Source organism: Notothenia coriiceps, unplaced genomic scaffold (assembly GCF_000735185.1).
Source record: "Notothenia coriiceps isolate Sejong01 unplaced genomic scaffold, NC01 NC01_scaffold00025215, whole genome shotgun sequence".
NCBI classification, from domain to species: domain Eukaryota; kingdom Metazoa; phylum Chordata; class Actinopteri; order Perciformes; family Nototheniidae; genus Notothenia; species Notothenia coriiceps.
The window spans coordinates 313-15,692 of record NW_011357916.1 but is presented as its reverse complement, the minus strand read 5'-3'; the positions used below and the strand labels follow the sequence as shown (position 1 = coordinate 15,692).

General features: G+C 41.8%; 1 protein-coding gene across 3 annotated transcripts; it reads left to right on the top strand.

Annotated features, from left to right (window-relative positions):
* Nucleotides 1-417: 417 nt before the first annotated feature.
* On the top strand, nt 418-15,153 carry LOC104956023 (autophagy-related protein 2 homolog A-like). Of its 3 annotated transcripts, none has more exons than XM_010783454.1 (24): nt 418-1,040; nt 1,397-1,559; nt 2,772-2,924; nt 3,128-3,230; nt 4,961-5,105; nt 5,528-5,794; nt 5,891-5,990; nt 7,255-7,419; nt 7,860-8,002; nt 8,150-8,228; nt 8,417-8,663; nt 8,929-9,070; nt 9,504-9,602; nt 9,739-9,894; nt 10,619-10,892; nt 11,156-11,228; nt 11,656-11,824; nt 11,923-12,065; nt 12,290-12,402; nt 12,526-12,677; nt 12,815-12,947; nt 13,606-13,787; nt 13,865-13,945; nt 15,000-15,153. In XM_010783454.1, the coding sequence occupies exons 1-24, from the start codon at nt 870-872 to the stop codon at nt 15,108-15,110; spliced, it is 3,564 nt and encodes a 1,187-aa protein (XP_010781756.1). In that variant the 5' UTR covers nt 418-869; the 3' UTR covers nt 15,111-15,153. The 3 variants fall into 3 exon arrangements, with proteins under 3 accessions (XP_010781756.1, XP_010781754.1, XP_010781755.1); XM_010783452.1 differs by having other exon boundaries at nt 13,603-13,787; XM_010783453.1 differs by having other exon boundaries at nt 419-1,040; nt 2,775-2,924; nt 13,603-13,787.
* Nucleotides 15,154-15,380: the final 227 nt, after the last annotated feature.

The following is a 15,380-nucleotide window of genomic DNA, read 5'->3' as shown; positions in this document are numbered from 1 at the left end:
TTTAGTGTTGTAATAGATCTTAACTGTTTTGTATTAAACCTCTTTACTTTGAACAGACCAGGGACAAACAATTACCATAAACAATAAAAGAATTCCTCAAATAAAAGCAGACATTTTATTATTATAAGATGTTAAACAACTATATTTTAAGGCATAATGGCATTATTAAGCTTCCCAGCTACCATCAACTGCTCTGTTAATAACTAGTAATGTTTTCGGAAAAGAAAACATGATGATATGCCTCGGGTTTTAGTGTCAATTTAAAAAAAAAAAAAAAGATTGAGCTGTAAATACATCTAAAATATAATGAACCCAAAATTAATCCAAATCATAATAAACGTTCATGTTGGAATAATACAAAATAAAATATGTTTTAAAAAGGTTATTTTAGATATTTAAAAAATATACCTTACAAAGATGGCGCCCAGGTTACGTCGGGTGTCATCTTTCTTTTCCGGGTTCTGCGCTTCGTCACCGTGACGCAGGTACGTTCACCATACCATCAGTTGGCGTGGGATAACAATAAACAACCCTGAAACAAGAGATACGCAACAACGGGACCTGTCGCTCCGATTCGACACAAACACACCAAAAATACGAGTCGAGACAGAGGCAGACAGTAGGAGTAACGTGTCGTTAAGTCGCAGGGGATTCTCGTAGATCCTGCCACAAAGGATTTCCGAGTTGTTGTGTCAAGCCGTGAGGAGAGTTACGAGCTACCCCTTCCTTAGCCCCCTGCAGCTAGCTGTGGCTCATTCCTTGTTTTTGCTCACTTTGTGTTAGTCTGTTATGCAGTTGCCAGAGGACTGTACTCGCACTGGTTCTCCTCCGCCACCTCTTTGCTCCCTTTCCCCGCTCTCTCTGGCCCTATGTCTCGCTGGCTTTTCCCCTGGTCAGGCTCGATCAAGAAGCGGGCCTGTCGGTACCTCTTACAGCACTACCTCGGCCACTTTCTGCAGGAAAGACTGAGCTTGGACCAGCTGGGTTTGGACCTGTACAACGGCAGCGGTGTCATCAAGGAAATCAACCTCGATGTCTGGGTGAGATTTTATTACAGATAGGTGGCTGTCAACCCTGCACCACATCAGCAGGCATCGTGTTTTTGTCGGGCTCATGCACCCTTGATTGTTTCGCAACTGCACTCGAGTTCAACAACAATCTGTAACGTCACTCTGAACCTAGCTCGCATTTCTTCGAGGAAACACATTCATGAGAAACATATCACCAGATGCACTTCAAGTCTATCTAGTTTCTAACATTGAGAATGGATAACCCCCCCTGCCATGTTTACTGTTCACTTCCGTTGCTTAAGTCTACATAAAGAGTGATAAGATGATATGGATTTCAGATTTATTTTCACTTTGTCTTTCTTATCACTGCTTCCTCTCTACCACAGGCGGTCAATGAGCTTTTGGAGTCTCTTGGGGCTCCTCTGGAGATAGTGGATGGCTTTGTGAACACCATAACAGTGACCATACCCTGGCAAGCTCTCCTGACTGATCACTGCACTTTAGAGGTTTCTGGTCTCCAGATAACGTGTCGACCCAAGTACAGGACCAGTAAGTTCACTGAGAAGCAACTTGTTGAGTCAACCTGTGACTCTTCTTTTGACACTAAATGTGGATCTGTTAGCCACATGTTGTTGCCTAAGGGGTTCTTCCAGGGATTGTCTAATCAAGTGTGGTCCAAAAGACTTACTTTGTCCATGTTTTTATTACTGTTCTCCCAAACCATTCTTGGTGTAGAGCTCTTGTTATGCAGCTGAGTATAAATAAGTGGCTCTTTGGTAAGATCTGTTATTTAGGTACATTACAAAAAAATGTAAACAACAGGATGTAAGTGATGATCCAAGAAAGATCATTGGACTTCAAGTCCAGACCTTTTTGTTCTTATAATCAAACCACTGACAACTACTCCAGTAATGTGTTGATAATAATATGCTGATATGAACTATATACATTTACCTTTTTTTAATAAATTGTCAGAAAATAGAGAACAGACCTCAAAGTGGCATGATCAAATCAAAACATTCATAACCCCAACATAATCAATTTAAAAGTAATATATGAAGAAGAGAACACTTCAAATCCTAACATTTGAGTAATTTAAATCATTGTAATTTGCTTTAAGAAATACTTCACCCACAACATTATCATTCTTAGATATCAATTACTCACCTTGTTTTATCTTTAATTTTTTAAAGAAAAGGTACATTCAAAGCTCTTGATTAATTTGTGGCCATTTTTCACAACAGCAATACCTCACTACTGTACTATTACTATTTTAAACAAAGCATCCCTTTGTTGCAGATAGGCTCAAAGTTCATGTACTGAATATTCTGATTTCTTTTAAACACTAAGCTATAGTTGAAAACATTTGTTTTAGATTTAGTATGCTTACAATAATTCATTAATCCTTTTCATTTACAAATTAAAATTAAACAAATACATATATTTTTAAATCATCGATTATTTCAATCCTCATCATCAGCAGCTTTATTTAAAGAGACTCTTGGTCCATTTAAAAAAAAGAAAAGTTTAAATAAAAAAAGGCAGTTATTCCAATGTTTCCACAGAGGTGACTGGTATCGTACAGCACTGACACACGGATTTGAAAGCAGCATAATGACAATAACTAAATGTTATGCAATTTATTAATGTTAATTATAAAACATTATGTCCCATGGAGTTAACTTATGTTTGCAAACATGTCATTTACACTACTTCTCTGTCAAAGGCAAGACATCACTAAATCCCCATGTGGTTTGTTAGCAGGTGGGGGATGGGACTCTCAAGGCTGGTCATCAAGCATGACCTCCAGCATGCAGCTGGCTCAGGAGTGCCTGAAGGACCCCCCGGAGGCTTCAGAGGAGCCCCCACCCCAGCTGGAGGGGCTGGAGATGTTTGCACAAACCATTGAGACAGGTAAGTCAAATCTGTTTGTTCCCAAACTCTGCGATGAAGCGAAGTCGTGAAAGCCGATATCAAAGTTTCCCCACGGTGATAATGTCAATTGGTGGGAATATTCTTCAATTAAATAACCAATCTGAGCACACACAAGAAGAGCTTATTCAACAGTTCAGTGCTGATAAACCTTTGTCTGTCTCTCATCTCATCTGTGTTTCCAGTCCTTCGTCGTATTAAAGTCACCTTCATAGACACTATCGTTCGCATCGAGCACCAGCCCCTGGACCTGGAAACAGGCGTGGCCTTAGAGATGCACATCAAACGGTACGTCCTAGCTCCTTTTTCAACATTCAAATAAGCTGCAGAGAAGAAAACAAAACATGTTTTCATTATTTCACCTCCTTCATAATTTGTGTCCTTTTATTTTGTGTTTTAAAATTCTTAATTGTCTATTTGTTAATATAACACAAACTCTTGCCCATTAGTTCTCTGTTGGGTCACGATGTAGTGTTGGCCCTTCAGCCCTTGTTATTGGGGGAAACAGACCGTTAAGCCCTTTTGACAATAGGATATCAAAGAAGCTACTCGGGATGAACCTTTAAACTAGCACTTCCTAAATGATGGTGAAGTCCTGCAAGTGGCTGCTGGATTCTCTTTATTTGCTCAGTACCTGGTACGTCTGATGCCCGCCAGTCACAGTGGCCGGTAGACAAAAAGCATAACTCCCAACACTGGCTGCAGCCCTAACTGTCAGCATTACTTTCTAAATGTTTCCCATCATACAAATAAAAGCTTCCAGATTCATATCCTCACAGCTTTGTAATGAATACAGCCTTTCCTGCCAGAGACAACACTTCATTGATAAACAAAATAGTTAGTGCTCAATTTTAAGTCTAAAAACATGAACTCGACTAATCCCTGCAGCTCCAGTTGACATTTGTTAAGAGGTTGTGTCAAACATGCAGTGAATTACATCCAATTATTGGAAACATCATTTATTTCTATAAATGATTGCATAAGTCATGATTTGGTTTTTAGTCATACTACCAGTTAACTAACTGTCGCAACATTTTCATCAATGTGAAGGTTACGGCCTCCCTAACATCCCATATTGACGACACCTTACTACGTTCAGCCTGCAGTCCTTTGTAGCTACTGATAAAAGTCTCTTCAGGTGACTGACGTTGTCAATACTGACCCTGTTTAAAAAGTGCTTCACGCTGAGGCTGTTTGACAAGACAAGGCCAAGGAGTGCAAGTTTACGACTGAGCAGAGGCCTCTTCTCCTTATCTGCTGATGAGCAGACAGAAGATTACCTCTAATGCTTGGCTTCATTTTTTGCCTTCCCTCTTTCTTATACAGTAAGTGCTGATGTAGGAGAGTTCCAATATTACTGATCACAGAAAGACATCTAAGCAACCTCCTGTGAGTGTTAAAAAGGGAAATACCTCAAAAAGCAGGCTGAACCTCTTTAATGTGGATATTTCTGTTTGTTGAAACCCAACAGCAGCGATTCAAAAGGTTTAATGTCAGAGCATATACACTACTCCTACGGTGTAATGTATATGATGGGGAACAAATGGTGTCAAAGGTTCCTCAACCATGCAATTACAAGACATAAAACACCGGTTAGCCACTGCTATGTTTATTTCTGTTGAAGCCACATGACTGTGATTCCATTTTGTAAAGTGTGTCACTGTCCCGCTGTTGTTTTTGTGGCTTGTTGTCAAAGCTGCTCAGGCTGTTGATCTGGGGTCAGTAAACAGAGGGCTACGTCCTCTCGAATGCTTTTACAGAACAACTGTTTTGAGTCCGTTGAAGCATGTTACAGTGAAAGTGCTATCTGATCTTTTTCAGGTATATTTGTTTAAAACCTAAATACAATGTCCTTACAATGCACCAAAGGGAATTTTAAGTCATTCGAAATAACGAAATCACATTACCATAAACCATTTTGTTTGCTGTCACAATGCAGGTGGGACTCTTTCCCGTTTGCACTGAGAAATTTGACCGTGGACTAAACCATTTCTGTGTTTGTTTCCATGGTTCTCCAGGCTGGAGTACTTTGATGAGGCCGTGCGAGATCCAGCCAGTCAGACGACCGTGCCTGTGGACATCCACCAGCCGCCCGCCTTCCTGCACAAGATCCTCCAGCTGAGCGCCGTGCAGCTGTTCTACGACAGCACCGGCACAGTACAGGTGACTGCTGATTATTCTTTATGTGTGATCTTTGTATCTATTTTATTATTTATTTCACTATTTTATTTATGTAAGTTTATAATTGATCTATTCATCTACATTTTAGAAGAATCATGAAAGATTTGACTAACTAAAAACAACAAATATTAAAGAATGATTCTTAAGAAAACGATGATGTGGATCAAAGTAAACAAAGATAACTAAAAATCTCCAGCTATTTAGACCTTGATAAACCCGTTTCTTAATCCCACAATGATGGAGAGTAACTTTACTCACTTGCTACTCTTTCAAAGTAATCACTATTTACATCTGTCTTGTGAAAAAGGGAACGTAGAGTCTTGTTAACTTGGAGAAACGCAACACAATTTATATCAATATAAAAAGTAAACATATCATTTATAACCAGAAAAACTCTTTCTTAGGGTCCTCTTAAGCGGCAACACCCTGAATCAGCAATGGCAAGTGAAGGAGAGGAGGAGGTGGAGGAAGAAGAAGAAGAAGAGGAGGAGGAGGAAGAAGAGGAAAAAGATGAAGAAGGAGTTGATAATGAGGAGGAAGATGAAGAGAAGCCGAAGACCCTGAAATCCACTCCCTGCCCTCCGTCTCAGCCGCTGCTCATAGGAAGCTGTTCCGGTTTCATCGAGACCACCGTCAAGATCAAACAGAACGACATGCTGCCTGGACCAAAGGTGTGTGTGTTTGTTCTGTTACATCCTGAAGGATTACTAATGCATCTGCTCTCTCATATTGACTTCCTCACCTGTCTGTGTTTCTCTGTTCCTCAGTTTGAGTTAGACGGCAAGGTGGGCTGTGTCCACATGCTGCTGTCTCCAGATCAAATAACCCACCTGACAGACCTGCTGGCAGCCCTCTGCATAGACACCGGTACAGTGCTTTATGTTTGTCTATGTTTATTTAGGATCCCCATTAGCTATTGCTCTTGACAAAAGCTTCTCTTCCTGGGGTCCGACACTTAAAACAATACAACAACATTCAAGACATAAGTCCTGGCATCATTAACAACATTAACAACATCACCAATATCATCAACAATCTCCAACATCATCAACAATGTCATCCACTTTCAATATCAATCTCAGCCAAGGATGAGTGCACAAGACACCCACCAGTACAAAGCATGAGATACAATTAAATTAGGGTTCACAGTTCACAAGGGTACATGGTCATTAGTAGATGGCCCTTCAATCTCTTCTTGAAATAGGCTCTGGACTGTATTTCAGTGCTGTGACACACAGCCAACATTTCAATCAATCAATCAATCAATCAATCAATCAATCAATCAATGTTTATTTATATAGCCCAATATCACAAATGTTACATTTGTCTCAGTGGACTTCACAGTTTGTACAGAATATCAGTATGACAATACGACACCCTCTGTCCTTAGACCCTCACATCGTACAAGGAAAAACTTCTGGAGAAAACCCACAGTTTAAAGGGGAACATGGGAGAAACCTCAGGGAGAGCAACAGAGGAGGGAATGCTGTGCCTTTTTTTTTTCACGCATGTGCTTTCTTTTTAAACCTTGTATTTCTATGCTGTCGGAAATACAAATTAGGTTTCACAAATATATGTACCGGTATATGATTGTTTCCAACCTCCAAAAATGATGATGTTAAATTTGTATTGTTTAAATTATATAAGTTATGTTACATTTTGACAGGCACTTATGGAACGTAACAAGATAAGTGATTTGCCCCTATGATTTAAAAGAGGATCAGCTTGAACTGGCTGATTTAAAGAATCAGTCAGAGTTTTGTCAGGTCATGATAGGGCCTGTTATGATTAAACGAGTGATTCTCTGTTCACAAACGACATAGCAAATACCTGCTTCTCCACTTGTACGACGAGTAAAATGTACAAATGATGCCTACATTCATGCATGCAGTCACTAAGTAAAACAACAAATGTACTGCTTATCATGTACTACTATCGCTAACGCCCTCAGGCTTTAGCACCAATAAAGAGACAGAAAGACTCTGAGACAATAAGTGTGTGTTGTTTCCTCTGTAGTTCAGACTTGGAGGGTCACACACATCTGTAAATTCCTCATGAGTGTGAGGTCCCACTCTAATCCCTTCCTCTCTCACACATTCATAAATATGTTTGTCTGTCCCCTCCCCCTCAGGGACAGACACTAAGTGTGATGGAGCCCTCAGTCGGCCCTTGGACTCAGATGACCTGCGTCTGATTGAGGAGGACCTCAGTAAGCAGCTGGGCTCCAGTCCCAGAGACAGAGAGTGGGAAACTGAGCCCGACCTGGACCCCTACGTCACCTGCCAGGAGAATGGAGGTACTGAGGGAAGCAAAAGTCCACTTCTAAACTGTCTGAGATATATGATATGAAATATGTCTGAGATACATAATCACCTCATACTGCCTGCAGCAGTGCAAAGTGCAGCCAGTCAGTTGATGGCTGTCTGTTCGATGAGGAATTTGATTTGATATTCAGCAGAATTTAGAATGAGCTGATCGTGCCTGATGTCAATATTGCTGTCAAACATGTTCATTTATTTGTTGCAAGCCAAAAGTTTTATTGACGTATTCAAGTTGTTTTAGTCTGTCAGTATATAAAACAACTCAAAGATAGGAAGCTTGATTGTCAAGTAGTGGGGATCTGGAAATGACCTTAACAATCCTGACGCCCATTACCCTTCAGCCACCTACCCTGAAGTGTTAGTGTGACATTGTAGTATTTACCTTGTCACTCTGTGTCTGTGTGTGTACCTGCAGAGATGTTTTTCTCCATGTTTCCTGCTGGAATGAGCAGTAGCGTGACGTCTGTGCGCTCTGGCAGCGACTTCTCAGACAGCGATATGGAGTCCTCGACACACAGTCTGTCCAGCTTCACACAGCCGGCATCACTGTCTGCACAGGTACAGCCGTCAAAGGGTTTTAGCTCAAGATATCGTATGGTATTATGTGTGTTCTAAAACACAGAGAACAACAGCCAGACCTTGAGTTTTAAATATACCCATCAAATCTCAAGCAGTCTGATTTCAACTAGTATTTCTTCCTGCCAGGGCATGGGGAACGGTCCTAGGGGGCATCCTGTAGCGAGCTGTCTGTCGAGTCTACCCCAGGCAAGCGGCCGGACCAGAGGTAAAACACTGCAGTGCTGAGCTTTGAAGGACGCAGACATATCAAGTAGTAGTTTGTCCTCAAAGTTATTTATTTTTTATGACCATTTCCGACAGATTGTTTATATTCTTTTCAGAATGTATGCCATCAGACTCCCCCCAAAGTATCGTTTTAACCCAAAAACTGAGCATTAACCCTCTCGGTTGCAGGACGCTCCCACAGCGGAGCGGAGCAGCTGAAGCCGGATGCTCTGCTGCGTCTGACACTCGGTGGGCTCACCCTCACCCTGCTGCAGGAGGACCCGCCCTCTAATCCTGACGAAGCCACTTCGTTGGCTCAGGTGTCTCGGGTGTTCTTCCGAGAGCTGGCCTTCTTTAAGGACAGCATGTTCAGCGAGAGGGACTTCCACCATCTGAGAGGCGGCTTCGCCAAGGCCTGCCCACAATCCCATCTCAGGTAGAAAAGCATTTTGGCCTTTTGTGAGTTATTTATGTGGACATAGCTTCCCAAAGGATTTTCTTTTACAACAATTACAGATAGAAAGGTTATTTTGACATGAAGTGTTAATATAACAAGCGGCTTTTGGAAGGTGAAAATGTCATTAAAGATTTAGTTGAAGATACTGAAAGACTTCCCTTTCTCAATAAACAAATTATTTTCTGAAATGCAAAAAACCATGATGAAGGTCTTTTTTTACTTATCCTTGATTCCTCTTCCCCAGAGTGACAGGCGCAGCAGTGCAGGTTGCTTGTGAGATGCGGAGTGGGTCACGCCACAACCGGGCCGTGACCTCTGACCTTTCCTTCAGCAGACTGGAACTGTTAGAGTGCCTCTGGGATGACAGGAAGCCCCAATACAGCGAGGTATATCCTCTATTAGTCTGTCTGATGCTCACTGTGGCTGTGTTCACTCTAAAACTTTAAACATAAATACATCTTCATGCCAAGGTTTTTTCTTTGTTTGGTTGTCCATATTTGGTCATTATATTTTCAATGTAGCCATAATCAAACCATATAAACAGTAAGCGATCGCAAATGGTCATTATAAGATCAGACAGTCTGTCACAGATGTTCTTTGTCTTTCTTTTGTACTACAATCAATGATATGTATGTTTGACTGGAGCCAGCATTGGTAATTAAAGATGTCATGTAGAAGGGATGTAAAAGGAATCTCTGTAATTTTTTAATTAAGTCAACTTGCTCCTGCTTTGTGAAAGCAGTTTATGGTTGTTGTTCTCTTTCCCTGATGATAAGGGAGATTTGAGAGAACAGTGTGTGTCTTTCTGTCTTTTTTCAGCTGCTTCAGTTCCAGAAAGCCGGTCTGTTCACAGTTGGAGCTGCAGCCAAACCATGTGCCCAACTACACTACGGCCTCACTGAGAAACACATGCGTAAAGTACGTATTTATACACACATGCCAACCATGACTTGATATGTGCATGTTCAAGTTAAAAACCATTGTTACATAGTTACTGACAAACATATCAATCTATCCCATAACACATATGTGCGTGTGATGTGTGTGTTGGCAGGGTAAACAGCGAGTGGTGCGGCGGGACAGTGTAGTGCGGGTGGAGCTGGCAGAGCTGAGCGCTGAGCTCGACCTGGACATCCTCACTCGCCTGGGGAACCTGAGCAAGGCCTTCGCCCACTGTCCCACGGACACTGCTGCACCGGGACTCATGCAGGTGGGACCCTATATGCATTTATTTCAGCATAAGGACAAATATTTACTTAAAAGTAGAGCCCTAAAAAATACAGTAATCAGACAGTAACTAAATTAGACACATGCATGCAAACACAGTGCTTAGGAAGGAATACGTCAAAGTTCAGTCCGCTTGACAATTGAAAACAATAAATATATTTATTATAGAATAATGCTAAAAAAAGGAGGGTTTCTGCCCCGTTACTTCTCCGCTGTTTTCTTGTCCCAGTTAAAAAGTTTGCTTTTCTGCCCAACTGTATACAGCTTTTCTCAGGCGCGGAGGGATACTGACTTGTTGTGAAAAGTAACTACAATTCTACCCGTGGTATACGCTCAGTATATCACGGCTAAGAACCAATCAGATTGCTTGATTTGACTTGTCCGTTTTATAATAATGCTTTTATTGACACAAACATGAACAGCATTGCCGTAAAAGAAAATAAGAACTTTTTGGTTCAGATTCAAGTTGTTTCGGGTTCTTATTTTTTTCTGATTTTGGTTGGTTTAGATCAAGAAGAGCTGTCTCACAGGTAGTAAAAATGTTCTTCATATAGTGTACAGTTAAACAGTTTTCATAAGTTTTTCTGCTGCTGCCTGCAGGTAAAGCTTAAATAGTGACTACCACAAAACGGACTACTTTCTGTAACCCTGTGAACGAATCATATCTTAAAACCCTTGTTCACAAGTTTTTCCCTTTCTCTCCTCAGACCCAGAGCAGCGAGCTGTACTCCTCCTTCTCCCTCCTCTCCCCACACGCCATCCTCAGGCTTCGTTTCCCCATACCCGACCTGCGGCCCCTCCCTGAGCGTCGCCCTCCTACCCAGAGGGCAGTGCGGCAGGAGACTCTCGTGCTGGAGCTGACGGAGCTGGAGCTGAAGCACCAGGAGGCCCCGGACCTCCAGAGCGAGCAGCCTGTGGTCGGGGATCCGTGGGCCCCCTGCCTCACACAGCTGCTGGAGGCCTCCTTCACTGACCTGCATGGTGGGAAAACACACAGCCCTGTACAGTAGCTGACTGAATATTCATGAGACAGTACACTGACCAATGCCTGACGGAGACAATCCAATGTGTTTTCAATGTAGCTAAGGGCTTCATATGTAAGGTTGACAGTAGCTCTTTTAGTTTTCGCTGTTGCACGAAGTTCTATAGAATACAATTCATTATTAAAAGCTGTAAAAGCTACAGTTATTCCCTTCCTTTATAAATTAATGCCGACAGAGAAATGATGTGTTGTGTCTCCCCAGGGTCATACGAGGGCTGGGAGGGCGGCTCTTTCCCCTTTATCAGAGTGAAGAAGAACCGCGACTCTTCACCGAGGTTAGTCATGGTTATTATGAGAGGAATAGACATCATTCACGATATGAGAGAGATATCTAGAAAATGTTCTGTTTCTTGAGTGACATCCATTACACTGTGTTTGTATATGTGGACTTTAGATGTAGCTTCTTTTAGATGTTAATTATGTCTCAAATGGCTCTTTATAGGATATGTATTTGTTGTTCTCTGTATTTGTATCTGCTGTGTCGTATGAATGTGTGTCTGAGTTCATTAAGTGACGAATGAGTTTCCCTGGCGGAGATTAATAAAGCTTTCTAATCCAAATCAGCACTTTACAGTAGCAAAGCTCTCTTAAAGGAAAAGTTGTCGTGTGAAATCAATCATTCTTGCTCTTGAAATGAGACAAAATATAAATGCTTTCTGTCCCACAAGCCATTATCACTCACTTTGCTCTTCCTGTGGGCAGGATATCGGTGCGTGTGCGTGGAGGGGACCCTCAGGGCCCGGCAGCAGGTCTGGGGGGGATGAACCTCATCAGTGACCTGGGGGCCGCGTTCTTCGAAAGTCACTGTGAAATTAACGACAAAACCAGCTCCCCGTTCTCCTCCAACCGCACCATGTTTGAGACCGAGGAGGTGCGCACAAAGAACATCTATTTATCAGCCATCTTATCACAATTTCAGACCAAACTCATCCCTCCTCGTCTCTCCTCCTACTTCCTTTCTTTCTTTAGATGGTGATTCCAGCCGACCCCGAGGAGATGCGTCAGTTTCAGGCGCAGTGTGTCGCTCAGTGTCAGTGTGCAGTGGACATCCACCTGCCGCTGGCCTACATCCTCCTGCCCAGCAAACAGGCCTTCCAGAGCTTCTACAACAGGTACGTCAACATTACAGTATGTTCTATACATATTATCTTCAAGAGAATATATTTGTATTGTTCGTTAAACACAGAATTTGGTTAAGTTTTTTGTTTTACTGCTCTTGTCCTCTGAGCTGCTTATGTAGGACTGTTTTGTTAGAAATACCTTCCACGTTTGTTCATATTTGAATACTGCACCTGAAGTAACATTATTGTTCCTCACCCTCCCCTTTGTCCAAAAGGATCAATAATGATCTGTTGATGTGGGAGCCGCCCCCCCCCTCCGCCAGCAGCCCCGAGCACAGCCGCCAGCACCACGAAGAGTTCCAGCTCTGCAAGTCGGCCTTTAGACTGGGTGAGTTTGACTGCTTTGATGGAAAAACATCATGTAACATCATCAAAACAGATATAATACCAACCTGCCAAAACATTTGTTATTAACTAAGCAAGCTTAACATGTCTTCTCTCTGTACCATAGACTCTGATTCAGACGAGGACGACCCTCAGTTCTTCTTGGCCAGTGATTCATCTGGAAAGACAAAAGCTCCCCGTCCCAACCACAACCTCAGCCTCCTCTCCCTCACTGTGATCATCAGCAAAGGGCGCCTGCAAACCAGAACAGACAAGAAGGTAAGCGGCTCCCAATATCCCAACTTCTGGACCTGAGATTTATTTACACAACCTAAAAACTGACCTGGCTTGGTCCATAACAATGTTTGATTGCTTTGACTTTTTTTATATATTTCAATTGTATTTCATTGCTTCAGGAGGACCAGAGTCATGGGGAAATTGTGCTTGACCTGGAAGGGGGGAAGATATTCAGCGTGGCGCAGCACCAGAACGACCCCAATCTCAATTTCCTTTGTATAGAGAGCCGACGAGTGGAGCTATACCATAAAGGTAAACATTGTTATGTTGTTTGCAAACATTTGATTGTTAATTAATGTTCAGGTAGATTGGATGCAATGTAGAAAATGTTGAGGGATAGTTTTAAATTGGGGGTTATATTTTGTACCGTGTCAGTGTATTACAGTCAATAGAGGGCAGTCGACACACACCCACTCTCCATATAAAAAAAAAAAGAAGCATTATACTGCTGTGAACGTGCCAGAAGCAAAACATATTTAAGAGCATTGAATCCAAAATAAAACGTTAAAATATAACACAAACAGAAAAACAATTGGGGCATCAGTAGACCAGTAACTTCTGTGTTCTGGGAGGTAAAAACACTTTTTCAGGAGTCTGATGGCTTTTAAGAGTGTATATATATTTAACAAATTCAGCTCCATGCTGGAAACAGACTGTATATCTGTCTTCCAGCGAGGTAAAGCAAGGACATTTTGTTATATAGCTTACACTAAAATTATTTTGGTGGCTAAAATACATTAGAAGACATTGTGCCCCATTCAGAGCAGGACATTGATTAACTCAGTCTGTTTCTCATAACTGTGGCGTACCAACCGCCATCTACTGCAGGTTACACTGACATGGAAACATCAGAATGGCTCTTTTAATGTTCATCGTGGTCATAACTTTGTTTGTTACCCCAACACAGCAGTGGTGAAAGACACCCCCATCCCACAGCGGTTGGAAATACCCAAATTCAATCCCCCAAAGCACTTGGACCCTACCATCTACCCCACAGAGGTGGGGGTGAGCAGTGTGAGCGGAAAGGAGGGGGAGTTACAGATGTTGTCCACAGCCATCAAAGTCACACTGGACCCACAGAGGGGTGTTAAGGTACATACTCTATAAACACCTGGTTTTGCTTTTGGTGCAAGTTTGAAATGAAACAATGTTTACATTTCTCCTTTCAGGAGTTCCTAGTTGCCCTTCGACTTCAAGGTGCCACCATGAGACACTACATGGCACCGACCAATCACAGCTGGCATGAGCAGGTGAGCAGCAGCATGAGAAAACGTAAAGAAACAAGCCTTTATGGACCGTAGAGTCTCTCAATATCTTTCTATTCCTCAATAGTGTTGATTTCCTTCCCTGCACAACCAGTTACTGGCAATGTATCATTCACTTTCTGTTTTATTTATAGTCTGGGCATTTCATGGTGTTTTACATATTTCATGATTACTTGGCCACTGAAGTTGTAAACTTGGAAAGAGAGACAGCTGAAGTATTTTCAGCTCTCGTGAACGTTTATGTCAGATGGAATGATTTGATGCCAGAAAAAGCATTATTTTCTTTTTATACACACATTTTTGACATTCCACTTTCATGCAGAAATAAAAATGTATGAATGTGGAGTGCGATGTTGAGAGGGATATGCTTATTTCTCTTGCAGAAATGGAGCAGAGTGCATCAGAGGAGTATAATATTGTGCAGTTTGCAATCGACTGTATATTCTGAAAATGGGCTTGCAACTGTGGCTTTTGCTAAACTAGCATGACAAGGATAAAGGGGCAGCAATATACCTCAGGGCTAAACCTTTCAGTGCTTTAAAAACAAAGTCTACAGCCTTAAAATCAACTCTGAATCCAACTGGTTGCCATTGTAGAGGTGCTAATGGGGGAATATTGTCCCTACATATTTCAGACAATCATAATGCAGAACAGTCAACAACTTTCTATCTAGAAATGAAGTATTCAAAAGAAGAATGCAGAGATCTTGGTCACATGAACATTATCTTGTCTGTGCAGTAACACCAGCCTGCGTTCCCTCCAGTGCTAAATCACCAGATTTAGAATTGTTTTCCTGTTTTTGCTCCAAAAGATGATTATAGCCAGTAAAGTTTGATTTAATGTGACAAATTGAATTACCCAATAAGCCTGCAGCCTAATTATTATTATCAGCAATTTGTTCTGCTTTATCTTCTGGTTAAACCATTTGGGTTGTGCAGAAAAATGCAAACCATACCAAATTAAATGATGTGGACGAATTCAAAATGTTTTTTCTTTGGCTGTTTCGCCTGCCAGCTGACTCTGTGTTTGTTTGTCACAGCTGGTGGACTTTCTGGATGTCATTGATGATCCCATTCTGGGATACACAGCCCCCGCCGTCATCACTGTCCTCCACACTCACCTCGCTACCTGTGCGGTCGACTACAGGTAAATAATGTGCCTCAGATCCGTTGCAACTTCATTAGATTTTTAAAACTGTCTTAAACATTGTTTGTGTGCATGTCTGTTTGCTGTCGCACGTATGAGTGCTGTAGGATAAAGACGGGATTATAAACTGTTGTTTTATGTATGTGTGCATTGTATGGTTGGCTGAGAAGTTACTATAGAAGTCAAAGTCAACTTTATTGTCAATCTTCCAGTTTGTGTGTACAGACAGAGATCGAAATACCGTTTTCCACAAGCCCGAATATAAAAAAAAAAT